General features: G+C 43.2%; 1 protein-coding gene across 4 annotated transcripts in view; it reads left to right on the top strand.

Annotated features, from left to right (window-relative positions):
- Positions 1-18,448, top strand: part of DMD (dystrophin) — a 1,630,689-nt gene that overhangs the window by 1,249,742 nt on the left and 362,499 nt on the right. For all 4 annotated transcript variants that reach the window (XM_047076051.1, XM_047076054.1, XM_047076053.1 and 1 more), the window contains one exon: positions 10,996-11,168. In XM_047076051.1, coding sequence (XP_046932007.1) covers positions 10,996-11,168 — 173 coding nt within the window. The remainder of the gene's footprint in view (positions 1-10,995; positions 11,169-18,448) is intronic.

Here is an 18,448-nt window from a genome sequence, read left to right as displayed (position 1 = left end):
CTCCTTCTTTCCTGGTTTTGGAACAACCTTGTCACTGGTTCAAGAATGGCTGAGGCTGCCTGTCAGCTAAATTCCTGCCTCCGTTGTCTCCGTGATGCCACATACGCTGACAGCTGCCCCTTAAATAATTATTCTCAAACACTGTTAAAGTATTTTTGGTATTTAAACGTTTAAATTTTAAATATTTATTCTCTCTCTCAAAATAAACTTTAAAAAAAAGAGACATATCTGTGTGAGAAAGTTCAATGTCAGCTGAGACGTGAAGAATGAGAAGATACCAGTTATAGGAAAAAAGGAGGACACAGATTGCCTCCCAAGTAAAAAGTGGGGCTTTTACCACCAGCTTTGTGATAGGGAAGATCTGGGCTAGAACTTACTAGGAAATGTAGGGGCATCTGGGTGGCTCAGGCTGTTGAGCAACTGACTTTTGATTTCAGCTCAGGTCATGATCCCAGGGTTATGGGATCAAGCTCCGTGTTGGGCTCCATACTGACCATGGAACCTGCTTGAGATTCTCTCTCTCTCTCTCTCTTTCTCTCTCTCTCTCTCCCCCCCCCCACCTCCCTCCCTCCCTCCCTCTGCCCTCCCACATTCTCTGTCTCTCTAAAGTAAAAAAAAATGTGGCTAGAGACGAGGTCAGAGATCCTTCAGATAATGTGGGGCCTTGAAGTCCCATTGTAAGGAGTTTGAAATTTATTTCAAATGTAGCAGGAAGCAATAGAAGCTTCTAGAGCAAGATAGTGACATGGTCTGATGTAGGCTTCAAATAAATCACTGTATTGCTATGTGGAGATTAAAGAAGGCAGGAGAAGAAACTAGAAGACCAGTTAGAGGCAGGGCCTCGAATCCAGGCAAAAGATAACGGTGGCCTGGACTAGGGTGGCTGATGTGAGATATAATTTGGATGTTGGAATCCTCACACACACTAATGGGTTGGATGATGAGAGTAAAGGAGAAGGATGTCTCAAAGAAAACTCCACATTTTTAACTGGAACAGATGGATGGTAGCATCATTTATTGAGATGGTAAAAACTGGGGGAGAAGTCAGTTTTGTGTTCCCTTTTCAACATGTTATGCTTTCAACTGTGACACATTCAAGTGGAGATTTCGAATGCAGTGGTGAACCTCAGAGAGGAGTTTGGTGCTGGCTCTTTGAATTGGGGATTATTCAGGTTATCCGTTCTATCTAAGACCATGGGACTGGGTAAGCATACTTAGGGATAGGGAGAAAGAGGAGAAGGAGAAGAAAAAGGGTCCTAGGACCAAGTCCTGGAGACCACCAACATTCAAATATTAGGTAGGAGTGGACAACCTGTCAAAGGAAACAAAAAAGGAAGGGCCAAAGACGGAGGGGGAACACTAAGAAATTATGGTGTCATGGTCGCCAAGAGAAGAGAGAGGGTTTCAAAGAGGAGGGAGAGAGAGGGTTTCCAAAAGGAGGGTGTGGTCAACTGTGTCAAACACTGCTGAGAGGTGAGTTGCATTAGAATAGAACATTGCCAGCGTGCCTGGGTGGCTCGGTTGGTTAAGCATCTGTCTCTTGATTTTGGCTCGGGTCACGATCCTATGGTTGTGAGATAGAGCCCTGTGTCGGGCTCTGCAGTGATAGCGTGGAGCCTGCTTGGGATTCTCTCTATCCCTTTCTCTCTCTGCACCTCCCCTGCTGGTTCTCTGTCTCTCTATCTCTCTGTCTCTCTGTCTCGCTTTCTGCAAAATACATAAAGCCTTAAACAAAGAACAGAGCCGTGTCTTTTGGGTTTGGCCGCAAGGAATGTCATTGGTCACCTTCATGAGAACAGTTTAAGAGGAGAGGCGGAAGTAGTTGTAAGAGTGAGAAGACTGAAGGAGGTTGACTGCGCACAGCACCCTTCAAAAGTTAGGCTATGAAGTTTAGGAGAGAAATAGGGCAGCCCCTTAAGGGGAATGAGGGATCAAAGGAAGGTTTGGGGAATGATTTTCTAATGTTTGTTTTATGTTTAGAACTTATACTCCAGGTAGGGAACTGGATGTGAAACCTTTGAGGAAGAGTGACACAAGTCCACATAACAAGAGAATACGTGAAGGCACGTGTATGTCGCAACGCCTGGAGAGGGTGGAGGTAATTAACAGACTGGGATGAGGCCTGGCGCAGTGGAAAGAGCCTTGTCCGAGGCCCTGTAAGATCTGTTTAGAGTCTAACTTCCCCCCACTTACTAGCTTTGTGAGCTTGAGCAAATTACAAAATGTTTCAAAGCCCGTTATTTTTTGACATCCATAAATAGGGCAAACGATACCTACTTTATAAGGTTTGGACGAAGATTAGATGAGGTGACGTAGGCAGAGCATTTAGTACCTAACCCAATGCCTGGTCCCTTGAGGGCCTTCATTAACACTGTGTCCCTCTGGTTCTCCTCTCACCTTCCTTCATGACTCCAAGCTCGCTAGCAGAGAAGACACGAGGCTGTTCCGAGGAAAATGAGTTCCAAGTGCATGGCAATGGGAGCCAGAGCTGTAGGCAGGAGCTAAGAGATAATGCTGAGAAAGATCAACATCGAGATTCAAAGGGTACGGAGTATGGCCAAGTCCCCCTTTTACTCAGAAAGAATTCTGTGTCCTTGGGTTTTCTTATAACTGGTGTCTTTCCATCCTTCAAGTCTCAGGTGACATTGAACCTTCTTACATAGGTATTTCATGACCACCGTGACCAAAGAACACTCCATCACCGCCACATGGAGACCGTTATTCTCACCATAACCCTCCACTTGCTATCTTCAGAGAACCTTCTTATTTTATTGAATATTTGTTTATCTGTTTGCCCTATTTCTTTCCTGTTTATCCTATTTCTCTCTGTGTTCACCTTATTAGGCTGTGTACATCAAGAAAGTAGAAGTTTGTCTTTCACCACTGGAGGCCTAGATGCTGATATATTAAATATTAGTGGGAGGGAGATAAAGTTGGGAAGGAGGGAAGAGAGAAGGAAAGAAGGAAGGAAGGAAGGAAAGAAGGAAGGAAAGAAGGAAGGAAGGAAGGAAGGAAGGAAGGAAGGAAGGAAGGAAGGAAGGAAATTTAAGGGCTGGGACTACATCTGTCTTACATTAGATGTGGTCCCATAGCTCCTAGTGAAATCTTGGAAATACCATAGGCACTTACATGTATGTTTGTGTGATGAATAAATATGCAGAGAATTTTCACACTGTGACAGAATAAAAAGAAACAAGTAAAAACGCGATGCAGAAGAGAAAAGATGATTCCCATGTTACTTCCAACCTGGTATATCTGAAGTGAACTCTTTGATTTTAAAAAGTAATTTTAAGACTAGAGTAAACCAGAGGGGCAGACAAGGAGAGAAAGCATCACGTGTTACCAGAGTTTGCAATTGCTTAAGGCGGTCTGACAAATAGGATTTTGCTCAGTTTCCTCCGGGGGAATCCACCCTAGGCCAGGCATTTTTAAAGATTAGACTTTGAAATAAAGGTTTGCACCTGGCAATGTACCGAGGCAGGAGACCATATCCCTTCTCTCCACTGTTCTCGGGCACAAGTGTGAGAATTTTTTTTTTTAATTTTTTTTTAACGTTTATTTATTTTTGAGACAGAGAGAGACAGAGCATGAACGGGGGAGGGGCAGAGAGAGAGGGAGACACAGAATCGGAAGCAGGCTCCAGGCTCTGAGCCATCAGCCCAGAGCCCGACGCGGGGCTCGAACTCGCGGACCGCGAGATCGTGACCTGAGCTGAAGTCGGACGCTCAACCGACTGAGCCACCCAGGCGCCCCGAGAATTTTTGAATGAGATATGAAAGCAAAGACAATGAACCCTGCGGGATAATAGTCTCTGAGGACCTTAATAACAGCCATTTTTAAAGCACAACCTGTGGACTCCTAAATCCATAGCTGCTCGTTTAAGATGCATTGCGATGCAGTGGACCTGCAAACACACTCCTTATCTACCTAGAGCAACAAGGCTCCAAGCCAAACAAGAGTCCCCAAATTAACTCTTGTTTCTCTTGGGCTGATGACTCTGCTGCTTTCCCAAGGGCTGCAATGGCCAGAGATAGAATAACAGAAAACAGTCACACCTTCTGTGAGTCTGTACGCAACTGCATTTCCTGAGTGAGTGAAGGACGTCTGGTGGTTAGACTAGAGTCCTTATAAGGCCAAGTTTGTAGGTCCAGTTCCTTTATACGGGTGCTTCTCAAAAAAACAAAAAAAAATCCATTAGGAAGGGTAATTCTGTTTTGTTTTGCTAGTTTTAATGTTCAATCCATACCAGACTGATACTTTTGTAACATGCAATAAAAATGAATTACTTTTCAAACTTACAAAAACCAGACACAAAATGCAACCCCGCGCTTTTTATTTTTAGGTTGCTATAAACGTTTTGAAAGATTTACTCTCGATTTCTGTTCTCATAATGGAATGTGTGTGTGTGTGTGTGTGTGTGTGTACTCCAAAACCTCGAGTATTGAGAGCCTGTGTCTCACAAGTCATTTTGGATAACCAAACGAAGGGAGTTTGACTTTTGTGCATGGGTTTTTGTTTTGTTTAATGTCTTTAAAGCATCAACACCTTTCTGGGATAACTATGTTGGACAAATTCAGTTAAAGAGTTTTAGATAGGGGCGCCTGGGTGACTCGGTTGGTTACACATCCGACTTTGGCTTAGGTCATGATCTCACAGTTCGTGAGTCCGAGCCCCCAATCAAGTATCAGTGTGGAGCCCTCTTCGGATCCTGTCCCCTTCTCTCTCCGTCCCTCCCCTGCTGACGCGTGCACGTTCTCATTCTCTCTCTCTCTCTCTCTCTCTCTCTCAAAAATAGAATAAACATGGGGCGCCTGGGTGGCGCAGTCGGTTAAGCGTCCGACTTCAGCCAGGTCACGATCTCGCGGTCCGTGAGTTCGAGCCCCGCGTCGGGCTCTGGGCTGATGGCTCAGAGCCTGGAGCCTGTTTCCGATTCTGTGTCTCCCTCTCTCTCTGCCCCTCCCCCGTTCATGCTCTGTCTCTCTCTGTCCCAAGAATAAATAAACGTTGAAAAAAAAAAAATTAAAAAAAAAATAGAATAAACATTAAAAGAAATTTTAAAAGTTTTAGATATACTGCTTCTTAAATAGAGTTTACTGAACATACTTCTGCTTTTCTTGGTGAATTTCAGATCTTCATTATCAACATTAATTATTTGGCTTCACATTAAAGCAAGGTGATGCCTTCAAGGGCTAATAATATATGTAGGGCTGTTAGTCGCCACGCTGCGTAACCCCGGTCACCTATGTGTGCCCGTGGCTCCTTCTACAGCTTTCTGGTTCTCTGTCAGGTGTCGCTCCTTGCCACTTTCCGTGTAGCCCTCAAGGATAACTTCTCTCCTGTTTTGGATCTTTGTTCCTGACCTTTTAAGTTCTTGGAAATCAGATCACCACACCTTCTTTTTCTTTTTTCTTTTTTTTTTTTTTTTTTTTTTCCTATCAAGCGAATTTGAATTAGGTGAAAATTATCAGTGAAGAGGAACTAATGGCCTTATCATTATTCACATACTAATTGCTTTCAGAAAAGATTAGAGATTGTGCATCTTTCGTGAATTTTGTACGGAGATGCGGTCACTTATTTTTATTCTTCCCACATCTTTTTGTCTGTTTTGTTTTGTTGCTGACTTCTCGGTTACATTCAAGATAGGGGGGCTGTCCTTTGCTGAGCTCTTTTTTAGGGACAAATAGCTCCATTTACATAGGAAAGAAAATATTTGGATACTATTATCAATGATGTTTTAGAATAGTATCATAATCACTTGTTTGGATATAATAAGAAGAAGGGTGTAGCCCTAACTCATTCTTGACATCTCTCTTCTTTATTTTTCTTCTAGTAAAACTTTTATAACTTTTCCTCTTCTTCTCCGATTATCTCATTACTTAGGGACACTGTGGATCATTCTACTTGTTGAATGAGACAGTACAAATTTAATATTCCATAATCTTGTGCTTGTCCTACTTTCCTTTAGAAACTTTTATTCCCAGTGACTTCCTGAAAGAAGGCCTCCACCCTACTTAGTGTAAGGACCTCAACTGCATTCTTTTTTTTTATTGTTTTTTGTGGTTTATTTTCTTTTTGAGAGAGAGACAGAGTGTGAGCGGGGGAGGAGCAGAGAGAGAGGGAGACACAGAACCCGAAGCGGGCTCCAGGCTCCGAGCTGTCAGCACAGAGCCCGAAGGGGGTTCAGACTGGCAAACTGTGAGATTATGACTTGAGCCGAAGTCGACGCTTAACCAACTGAGCCACCCAGGAGCCCCGGACCTCAACTACAGTCTGTCTCTTCCGAACACACATCGTGGCTTCCCATCGGGCTGTGCAATTCATTGTCCCTGCTCATAAATCAAACTCACTCCCCCCTTCTGCCATTCTTACAGTCTTCTGCCCAGTGGGAATACCTCCTTCCCTCTACCTCTCTCAGTCTTACCCGTCCTTCAAGGCTCAGACCAAGTCCCATGAGTTCATGAAGTCTATTTCTAGCACTTGGCCTCCACACTGATGGTCTTCCAAGAGAAACCCTTATATTAGCTATTACTTATTAAAGGCTTTTTGTGTTCTGGACACTGTTAAAAGTATTTTACAAAAAATTATCCCATGTAAGATTCAAAACAACCCAGCAGGTAGGTATTATTATTTAATATTTAGCAAAGCCAAAGAGATTGAAGAGTTTTTCAACTTAGGCAGCTAATAAGGGAAAGAGAAGGGGGAGACTCAAACTAGGTCTACTTAACTGCATTCTGCCATGAATTTTCCCCGGAGGCTGAGAAAGGGGACTTAGGAAAGAAGGAGGCCAGACTCTCAGAAAAAAGAAGGGAGTGCGAGATTTGAAACAGCTCTCCGGGAAACAAGATTCTCTCCACTCCTAAAACCTCTGCGCTGTGAATGTACTGCTTGCCTTACAGCTGGCCTTCTTGACGGTCACAGTGGAGTTTTCCTCTGTGATCACACAGAATTTTAGGCTCTGTGGTCCTTTGGTGGGGGAGGCAACAAATTATTATTTTATTGGCACCCGGTTTCTCAATGATTGGATGTTCTCTCTTATTGTATTGGAGATATCTCTGTCCACTGCTTCAGTTCTGTTTAATAGTCTCCATATTATTAAGACCATAAAATGAACGCTTGGGGTACCGAAAGCATTTTTCTGCCTTGTCTGATGGCAGGGCGAGGTTTGTTGAAACTTAAGCAACACTCCTAACACTCCTAACACTTCGTCGGGTTATTAGCAGGAGAAAATAATTGGGAAAAATTTTTAGTTAATAGGAAAAACCTCAGAGGTAACATCGCCTCGTGGTTAAGAGCACAGTCCCTGGGGTCCAATAGCCTGGGTTTGAAATCTGGCCCCGTGGTTGATCAGCTGTGTGACCTTGGGCATTTTTCCCTCTTCTTTAGTTATTGGTCTTTTTAAAGAATACCGTCAAAAAAAGAAGAGAGCCTTCGTTGAATGTAGTGAGGAAGGCATTAAGTGCTCTTTTTTAGTTACATCAGAAGTGAAATACAACTACTTCCAAATGCCTGTGAAAATTCCTTTTGGTCCAGATTGGCTCTCTGCTGAGACCTCCACTTGATTCTCTATGCCCGCCGCCTGCTTTTCTGTGGCCCCCGAGTCTAAGGTCCCTCTTAAGAAAAACGCCATTGTGGGAGTTTTAGGCAAGTGTGGGTGTCCTCCTTCCTACCTGTCCTGTCAATGTCTCCTCCCCCCTAGGAGTCATGCTGCCCACTCGTATTCAAAAAAATCTCCATTACAGCATGCCACCCTCCTTTCAAAAAAGCCTTGTGTTCCTCACCAACGCTCACCTCCGTTTTCCAGCAGCCTGCCCGCGTCCTGTGGCTTGACAAATTCCCCACCAGCCTGCCGTCCCAAGAGAACACGGACCGGCTGCATCGATACCGACGTGTCAGGCCATTGCTTAGTGTGATGTGACTGAAGGGAGAATTTCTGTTCCGGCGGCAAGGAGAGTTTGCAGCAGGAGCCCTTTGTGGCCCAAACGGTTTTTGCTCACAGGGGGTCCCAGCTGCCCAGCTGCCAAATAAGAACTGAAAACGGTGGTCAGGATTCCATCTTCCGTTCGGAACAAATCAATCCATGCGGGTACATTTCTGATCGAAGTCAGTAACGTCCACTTTCCAAGTGCTTTTCCCTCAACAGTTGCTTTTCCCCACCTTGTTAGGAATAGCCTCGTTCAGCTTCAATAACTACTGTCTATTACAAGCGCTGCTCGTAGCAAATGGGGCGGGGAGGGGCAGCCCAAGAGCTTGCAGAGTCGAAAGAACTCTAATTCTAATACTGAAAAGATACATGACTGTAGGCAAGTCAGTTACATTTCTCTCCACCTCGGTGCTCTCATAGGAAAAATAGAGAAAACACATACTCCACAGGGCCAGGAGGAAGAGCAAAGCGGTACCTTTGTAAGTGTTTTGTACACCGTAAAGCCCATTACTGTTCTTGTGTCATTTGTCACTCTCAACCAGCACGGTGACCCAGAGAAGAGGTGCAAGCTAGGAGCTCCCTCGTGCCCGTGCCAAGACTTTTATAGTTCAGCCGCTTCCGAACTTCCAAGGGGAGCAGTTTTTATCCCAACACCTCTGAGATTTGGTCGGAAATTCCCATCAATATTTAGTTGGTAATATGAAGGAGTTCATTCGAAAGCACACGCTAGATTTCCGGAGACGTACAGGCAGAGCTCTCTCTTGCGTTCCTCTTATTTTCCCACCGTGCTAAGACTAGACAAATAACCAGTCCTCAATAAATACGGGTGCATCGGTTTTACATGTGTTTATCTTTTTGATGATACAACAAAGATGTTTATAGGTGGCATAACGGAAATAGCAAAGATGAAAATTAGCAGACTTACGAATCACCTTCCTCTTTATGCTTGGGAAGATCGCTCATTTATTCAAGAAGGTGTTGATGACTTCACGATCTACATGATCTTAAGGAACTATCGATTGAGCTTCGGTGTCTGCTCTAAGCGCGGGATCTAAAAATTCAGATGAACTATCATTTATATGCATGTTGATGCACAAAGCTGATTGTATTGGTCAGACCTCATTTTCTTGAACAGCTAAAGGTTTGGTGTCCGTCCCCTAGGTGGGTACTCCGAGGCAAAGTTCTGAATCAAATACAGCAAGAGGAAAAGTGAAGCAAAAGAGAGAAGTGGGGAGAATTCTGTGGATGACTTGGGTCTGTTTGGTTTTGAGCCCTGATTTCTTTAGACACATTAACATCACTTTTCTCTTTTCCTGAAGAAGTGGCGAATTCAGCAGGGGCATGTTCTGCCCCGTTCTGTGACCTAAACAAAGAACAGAGATGCGTGTTTGATCAAACCCCATCCTGCAGGAAGCCCAGTACCAGCTTTCCACCCCGTAAGCTGGTCTCGAAATCAGGCAATTTCCTTGCAGCACAAGCCTGTTCTTTGATGGGATAGAGATAGATGCTGCTCGATCTGTTGGACTCTTTCCCTTCTTTCAACTTTGGATGTGCTTCTATCCACACCCCCACCCCCCCCACCGCCACCTCGTGACTTCCAGAAATAGCGACAGGGACATTCATTGTCCATCCACCTTACTTCTCAACATTCCGAAGTCGGCATCTAAGAGTCCGTGACTTGCTCTCACATCCCCCCTCACTTCAGAAGAGCCATTTCATTCCATTTTAGAAAGAGAGAGCAGAAAAAAAAAAAAAAGTTTCTAGTTACACAGATCAATCCAGTTGTTCGGAGCTTCAGAATGAATTTTTAAACTTGTTGAACAGAAGCATACAAATCTCTCAAAGCAAGTCAGATAATGGACAAAGGCTCCATTCATTGTGTGGGCAGAAAGGAATGCTGGTACCCGGCAGCTCTCTAAGGAATGTTCCTTTGGCTTTGACCGTCCTGTTGGGAACAAGGAGGGAAACACATACAGAAAATGAATTTCTAATGTCTCTGGCTTATAATGGCAAAGTGATAAGAAAAGTTGGCTGTTTCATATAAACTGTCAGTTGCATATTCCAGGCCTCCTCTCTGAGGTCCCTCCCACACCCGCAGGCCTGGCCACCGTTTAGTGAGGAGTACAAAGTGGCTGTTTATTATTATTGACTGGTGAGGCCTGTGCTCTGAAATTCATTCTGTCAACAGAATGTAAGCAAAGTTGGCATTTTAAAGCAGGGCTCTTTCAGTCGCTGGGTTTTCTCAGGATTGCTATGCAACACGATCAGTGCTGTAGTCCCCGGTTCAAGCTGAAAATGTTACACAGGAAGACATACCATGTAAAGGTCAGATTCTCCTACTATGATAATTTTCTTGATCTGTGTATATACAAATGAGGTTGAATGTGTAATCTCTTATCATAACGCTTCTCAAGGTCCTGTGGGCTTTCTACCTGTCAAGCCTAAAAATACGACGGTGGTTTAAGTGGGAAATCTTACTAATAAATGTATGACGCTATAATAAATGTGTGATGCTGTAATGCCAAGGTGAACTTAATGTGCATTGTCAAGAAGATGCTCTCCTATGATAGAATCCCATTAACGTGCTGGCGCTGCGGACCGAGTACAACCTTGTTTATTAGTCTCTCCGTGCTTTTATGGTCAGAATCAACTCTACAGATTACTTATGTGCACGGAAAATGTGACTTAACCCATAGTGTACTGAAATGATCGGCCCTGGGGTGCACTTTGTCATGGAATTTTATTTCTTATCACTTCCAGAAAACACTCTCTTTTGTCTGCGGACTAGTGGATGTAACTTAGGAAACGTGTAAAGTTGCAGATATATAATGTTCCAATTTATAACGTCAAGGAATAAATTGATTATACCTAATAAGATGCCCACTTCCGATCTCCATAATCACACGAAGAGATAATACAGCAAGAAGAGGAAGTCGGGGGCGCATCGTCTTGTTAGTTGACCCAGTTCAAGTGTCTTGTGAACGAATCATTTTTTACACTCCTCCCAAATCACATTTAGCCGATCTCTTTCGCTTGGTAACTCTGTGCATGTTCTTCTTCCTGCCGTCTCGTAGGACCTCCAAGGAGAAATCGAAGCTCACACAGATATCTATCACAACCTGGATGAAAATGGCCAGAAAGTCCTGAGATCCCTGGAAGGTTCTGATGACGCAGCCCTGTTGCAAAGACGTTTGGATACCATGAACTTCAAGTGGAGCGAGCTTCGGAAGAAGTCTCTCAACATTAGGTAGGAGCACATCAGGGGTAAAAAAAAAAAAAGCCAGAAATGAATTGAAATGGGGAGACTGGCCTCATTTTCCTAACTCAAGTAGCTAATATCTCATATGTTTATGTAAATCACCCATTTTCGGAATGATTCATTTTATTTTGAATAAATGAATCATTCATTTGCTTGGTACGGAGCCGATTGATACTTGAGGGTTCAGATCAGATTAGAATGGTGAGGTTTTATAACCATGGGAGAGATGCATATTAAGACATTAGAGTGAATTTAAATGAGGAACACAGCTATCCTAATTTGATAGAGTTCTCTCTTGGCTTACTACAGGATTATACAAAAAGTGAGAAAATTAACGTGTGTTTATCGTGTAATTCTTGGGCTTTACTCTAAATGCATAACAGAGGACATCCCTTAAATACCAGAATGCCTTGTAATTAACACTTTAGAGGAGACCTCTCCGTAGCTCCTGCCGCTACAGAGGAATTGTAGACACTTCTGGTCTTCCGCTCCCTCTCACATTTTCTCGCCACATCCTCCGTAGCCTAAGCCGTTAGTTGTTCTGCACTCTCCCCTTTTGCACAGTTGCCCATTCTCCTGAGAAGCTGGTGGAGGCATCTCAGCGTTGTTGTGAAGAGCACAGAGGGGAGCTCTTGCTACACCCATTGTGAGACAGTTCAGTGGCAGCGCAAAAAGAGGGGACGGTTAAGTGCGACGCCCCGTGTCGCATAAATGACACGGGAAATGCAAGGAGCGCTAGTCAGGTTTCCTGCTTTCTGATCACTTGTGTGTCCCAATTTCACATGTCTTTATACAAATATTTTGTGCTTTCTTCTGTGTCTGGAAGAGGGGTGGTAGCAGAGGGTGGCAGAGGGAGACGGACGGACTTGACTGGTAGATGGAAGGGAATGTGCTAAACCCTGGCAGGAGGTGCTACCCCTAGGTTGTGAGATGACAGAGTGGAGGTTTCTTTTTCTCCTTCATAGTTCTTCTCAATCGGCCAAAGTTTGGACAGACAGCCTATTTGCTTCTCTAAAGAGGGGAAATTTCCCCGAAGTTTAGTAATTCAAAAGCACTCTCGTAAAATCCTGTACTTATAATGCGAAACGCTACTAATGACAGCAGCCAACACCCAGTGCGTCACATATCACGCGGTGTCCTGGGCACTTTATATTTCTTGACCCGTTGAATGCTCTCAGCAGCGCTAAGTGATAGACTTTGTTATTATTCTGTCTTTGTATCTGAAGAAAGTGCGGTCGGTCCAGAGGGGCTAAACAATTTTCCTAAGGTCATTTAGTTAGTAGGTGACAGATCCAAGATCGAAGACAGGGCATCCGGCTCCAGAGTCTGAGCTTTTTACCATCAGTGTAGTAATACCGTGAGGTATAAAGCAGAAAGGAAAAGGTAAGCCTCACCTAACTTTTGCACGTAGATACATAATAAATTAAAGGATGGAATAGGGCAACAGATATCTCTATGAGTAGGAACGGATTTATTTTCAAGTTTATTTATTTATGTTCAGAGGGAGAGAGAGAGAAAGCGAGAATGGGGTAGGGGCAGAGAGAGAGAGGGAGAGAGAGAGAATCCCAAGCAGGCTCCGGACTTTCAGTGCAGAGCCCGATGCAGGGCTCAAACTCACAAACGGAGATCATGGCCTGAACCGAAATCACGAGTCAGACGCTTAACCTGAGCCACCCAGGCGCCCCAGGATTTATTTGTATTCATAAGGTTTCCCCCCCAGGATTGTGCCCCAGCCTCTAAGACACTCATTTTGATCTCCCGCTTCAGTCCATGAAGTTTGTATCGATGTATTGAGGCAGAGTTGGGAACAACAGTGGGCAGTGGCATTTTCAAAGACAGCGAGACTCCATTCTCCGTCTGTCCCTTAGACTCGAGGAGAGGTCAGTGTGTGTAATGACAAAGGCCACTTTCATAACATCTATCATTAAAAGGGAATGAAATACGTGAAATGGGGAAGATATTGGTAGATAAAGCAAAAGGAAAGAAAGTTACTCTTTTTCACAGGAAGGAAAAAGAAAGGTGCTCTAATTGTTCTGAACATCACTCAGTGCCTTTTCTCTCCTTCGTGTGAACTTGATGAAATAAAAGGAGAATCGAAAGCGGCAAAGAGCGTGTCGGCCAAAATATGGGCTCTTCATTCTCAGCAATTTCCCATATGCCAGGCACTGCAGTTTAATTCTTGCTGTCATTAATCAAGGAGGAAACAGTTACCTTGGCTTAGCGAAGGTGCCGCGAGTTCTAGAATTTACATATTCACATCAGTGGTTTTGTGTTATGAACACTCACTTACAAAAAACGAAGAAACAATTGATCACGTCAAAGTGATTCGGTCTCTTTCCTGACCCTTGGTTGAAATAAGGGTATCAGTCCGTCCATCCTGAATGGCAGGGTTCAGTGAAAGCAACCCAGCAGAGGCAGTAATTGGGGATGGTTATGAAATCGGATAGATGAATGCTAGAAGAGTTAGACACAGAACCATTCATGACACTTATAAGCCGGCTTTGTGAATCTAGTCGGTTCCTCCATCGGCATTATTTTAGAGTGAAAAGTCGCCACAACTCAAAAATAGTTCCAAAGATACCCTGGAAAAACAGCCCCTGTATTTGCCCAAGCGGTAACACAGCCTCCTACCAAAAACATTACAGTTGGTTCGTTGTTTTATGAGGGATTCTGAGAGCCATGTTTCCATTTCCGAAGAGAGAAACGTTAGTATCTAACTACACAGGTGCGCGTTTTTTTAGGTTTTTATTTAAATTCCAGTTAGCATAGCGGGTGGTGTTAGTTTCAGGTGTGCACCACAGTGACTCGACACTTCCACGCATCACCCGGCGCTCATCCCAACAAGGGCGTTCCCGAATCCCCATCACCAGTTTGGAATCCAAATGAGTTTGCAGCGTCCGTTTGCATTCCCTTGGCTCATAAGAGGTACCCTTGTGCTTCCAGATCCAAGTCCTTATCATGTCCCTTTCCCTCCCTGTATCTTCCTTCTGCCCTGTGTCTTTTCTCTTCCTGTGATCGCGATTCTTACGCAAGTCTCCATCATGGCACTCTATTGATCGATTTGTCTGTGTGCCTTTACACACTGATAACCATCCGTCACGCATTGACAAAAATATTCTTCCTCGGACATTTCTATCACGTTATTCCCGTGCTCAAGAACTTCAGTCTTGCAGGTGCCCATATTTTACTCATTCATTCGTTTTTTTTTTTTTCATTCAACAAATATTTCCCGAGTCTTTTCCGGGTACTTGGCACTCTTCTAGGCACTGAAGGTACGACTGATCGAAACAGGCCAGAGAAAAGTCATTGCTCTCGTGACATTTATGTCTCGTCGCCAGAATCTGGTAGACCCTCCACTCTACCAACGATGCCCGATAAGACCCTGACAGTCCCTTCCTTTCCTCTTCTTCCCCTGCCTCCCAGTTCCTTCCTCCCCAAGCAGCAATGTAGTTATTCCCCAGGATGGAGAATGGCTCCTCTCAGCCAAGAAGATTCTGCTGTTTAACCCCGTTCCTGCTCTCCACCAATTTTTTCCCTCGCTCATATGCCCAGGGACATTTGCTGGTCCTCACACTTAGAACAGACCCCCTCCTCTCAGCCTCCACATTTTCATCCAGACCTCATAATGAATATTTCCCTCTCTGACCGTTCCTTTACGACCAGGTCGTCCCTGCGCTGTTCTCCTTTGTGCTAAATGGCACATTCCTTTAAGTATTCTTGAGTTGTTTGATAGGGCTCTGCTTGCTGCTTCCAGCTAAATTAGATAAATAGGAAAACTCCAAGCTCTACTATTTGGCAGGGGGTTGGGGGGGGGGGATACTTTGAGAAGGATAAGTATTAACCCTCCTTTCCATATTTGGTAGAATTCACCTGTGACCGGAATTCACCTAGTCCTGGACTTTGTTGGGAGTTTTTTGATTACTGATTCCACTTCCTTACTAGGATTTGGTCTGTTCACATTTTCTGTTTTCTTCTCAATTCAGTCTTGGAAGATTGTATGCTTCTAGGACTTTGTCCATTTCTTCTCGATTGTCCAGTTCATTGGCATATAATTTCTGTAGTCATCTTTTGTAACCAATCCTTTATATTTCTGTGATGTCCGTTGCAACTTCTCTTTCGTTTCTGATTTTATCTGAGTCCTCCTTTTTTTTGTGATCGTGGTAAGTCTCCTGCCAGGTAAATATTGAGTCCTCCTTCTTTTTTGTGTGTAGAGTCTGACTAAAGGTTGGTCAATTTTGTTTGTCCTTTGACAAAAGCAGCTCTTAGACTCGTCGGGATTTTCTCTTGTTTTCAAGTGTCTATTTCATTCACGCCTGCCCTGATCGTTAGTATTTCCTACCTTCTAGTAACTTTGAGCTTCGTTTGTTCTTTTACTACTTCCTTTCAGTGTCCGATCAAGTTGTTGATTTGAGAGTCTTCTTGCTTCTTGAGGTAGGGCTGGATCCCTATAAACATCCCTCTTAGAACCGCTTTTGCTGCGTTCCAAAGCTTTTGAACCAATGTGTTTTCATTTTCATTTGTCCTCATTTTCATTTGGCTTCCTCTGTGATTTTTTCATTGACCTATTGGTTGTTTAATATGTTGTGTAGCCTCCACGTGTTTGTGTTTCTTGCAACTGTTTCCTTGGGACTGATGGCTAGTTTCATCCTGTTGTGGTCAGAAAAGATGTTTGATATGATTTTGGTCTTCTAAAATTTATTAAAACTTGTTTTGTGGGTTATCACGTGATCTATCCTGGAGCCTTTTCATGTACACTTGAAAAAGAATGTGTATTCTGCTGTTTGGGGGTAGAATGTTCTGTATGTATCTGTTAAAACCATCTGGTCTAATGTGTCGTTCAAAGCCACTGTTTCCTTATTGACTTTCTGTCTAGATAATCTATCCAAGCTCTAAATGAGTTGGTGAGGTAGAGTAAAAGGAGTCCCGGACCGGCATTTGGGCCACCTACCTTCTCTTCCAGCTCTGTTACTAACTTCCTAGCATATAATCTCGAACATGTCACTTAACTGCTTCCGACTTCAATATTCTGCCTCACTGAAATGAGAAAATTTGATCAGAGGCATGGATAGACTCTTCAATTTCCCTAGCAATTCTACAAATCTATTATTTTTATTTCTGCAGTTACTTTTGATGAACCTAGGCAAATTATTGACATTTCCTACATTGGTTTTCTTATATTTTAAATAGAACTGATGAAGTTCGAAGATATGGTGTAAGAGAAAGCAAATAAGATGTCTTGGAGACAAATGAATACTTTAATTGAAATTGTATAATACCATCTCATAAATTAGTTCAAGGAAAGTGTACGCCATCTGTTCCATATGCATTATCACGTCGCATTTTATCCAAGAGGTATAAGAAGAGAAGTAAACACTCAGAGATAGTTGAGTGCCATAGAACGAAAGAAAATACTAACTGTTTTAGGTGGGAGAAAAATAAAATAAAAAATTTTTACTTGCATGCATACATACATGTATGTGCACGTTTTCTCTCTCTCTCTCTCTCTCTCTCTCTCTCTCTCACACACACACACACACACACACACACACACAGTTATGGATGACAGTATCCAACACCTGAATTGTGATTAGTCAAAGAAGTGTTTCTCATTCTAGAATATTCTATATCCACAACCTTGCATTTTAATTTTGAAAATATTAATAATTTGGGAAGTGGTCAGGTGACTGTTTTTTCCTTAAGAACTACATATGAAGATTTCAGTTCATTCTGTCACCAGATTATATTGTCAAGGTTATTGTATACACTATTAACTATGAGAAGCACATTTGTTATCAATGTAATTTCAGCAAAGTTTACATTCTGCGAGGTTTTTTTGACTTGGGAGAAAAACTTGTAAATGTTAGATACGAATACTCACTCTTATGGAATTCTGAATGCTAATTTGAAAGGCGAGAGTGCCAACATTATGTAGTCCACAGCAGCAATAAAGCTCTTAGAGAGTCATCGGCACTGAAAGTTAGAAGAGTTCAGAGGTTTGTCTATAATGGAGAATAAAGAAAGAGCAAAGGTAGCATAGTCTTTCTACTTTTGAGAAAAAATGCAACTTGGACATTGACTATTCCTGACCTTCTTTCTCTTACTCTTGAAATGTTAATTATGTGTGAAAGTTGGAGTTCATGGCCAAGCTGGACCCAAAAGAAACAAGAAAGTTTACTTCTCTTTGAGTGTAATTCTCTCTCTTCATTTAAAGTTCCACAGCTCCCGTTTTATGTCTACGATTCCTTATTATTTCTGCCTTCTTACCTTTTCTTTCTATATGCTTAAGTGCTATCTGATTACACAAGGGTGCCCAAGATACACGGGGGTACATCATTAGTTTTATAAAGGAAGTCAAAGCCCGCGGGTGGCTCAGTCAGTTAAGCATCTGAATCTGCATTTCAGCTCAGGTCATGATCTCATGGTCCGTGAGATTGAGTCCCACATCGGGCTCTGCACTGACAGGACAGAGCCTGCTTGCGATTCCTTCTCCTCTCTCTCTCTGCGCCCCGCCCCCTACTCGTGCACACACGCCCTGTCTCTCTCTCTCAAAATAAATAAACAGTTTTTTTTAAATAAAGAAAGTCAAAGTGAAAAATGAATCCAATGTAACACATTTTTCTTTAAGAATACATGCCTTTCAGGGGCGCCTGAGTGGCTCAGTCGGTTAAGCGTCCGACTTCGGCTCGGGCCATGATCTCACAGTTCATGAGTTCGAGCCCCGTGTCAGGCTCTGTGCTGACAGCTCGGAGCCCGGAGCCTGTTTTGGATTCTGTGTCTCCCTCTCTCTCTGCCCCTCACCCGCTCACACTCTGTCTCTGTCTCTCTCTGTCTCTCTCTCAAAAGTAAATAAACATTAAAAAGAATCCATGCCTTTCAGAGTAAAGTTTTGTTAAGAATTTCCAACTAGGCATCAACGCAATCATACTTGAAATATTTGTGTCTAGAGAAATCACAACCACTTAAGCAGCCCCTATAATTCTTAGTACGCTGATACTGAAGACTTCCTTAAAGACGAGCATTACATCCCAACACACCTAAAGGTTCTGCATTTTACCCAAACCTTCCAAATGGTGGAAGTTATCTGCTTATTAAAGACCAACATGCGCCTTGTTAAAAGCTAGTAGCCCCTAAGCTCTTGTCTTCACTAATAAAGATTAATAGAAAATGGTTGAAGCTTAAGACCTCCACTTTTATTTTCTGTTGAGTAGGTAGAGGTAAATAGAGTATATTTGCTAATTGGCAGGAAATCTTTTGGCTCGGGGATCCAA

Source organism: Lynx rufus, unplaced genomic scaffold (assembly GCF_022079265.1).
Source record: "Lynx rufus isolate CCGP_SWC_20201006 ecotype Redwood Valley unplaced genomic scaffold, mLynRuf1.p SCAF_14, whole genome shotgun sequence".
Taxonomy (NCBI): domain Eukaryota; kingdom Metazoa; phylum Chordata; class Mammalia; order Carnivora; family Felidae; genus Lynx; species Lynx rufus.
Note: the sequence above shows the minus strand (reverse complement) of the source record. Positions and strands in the feature narration are given on the sequence as shown.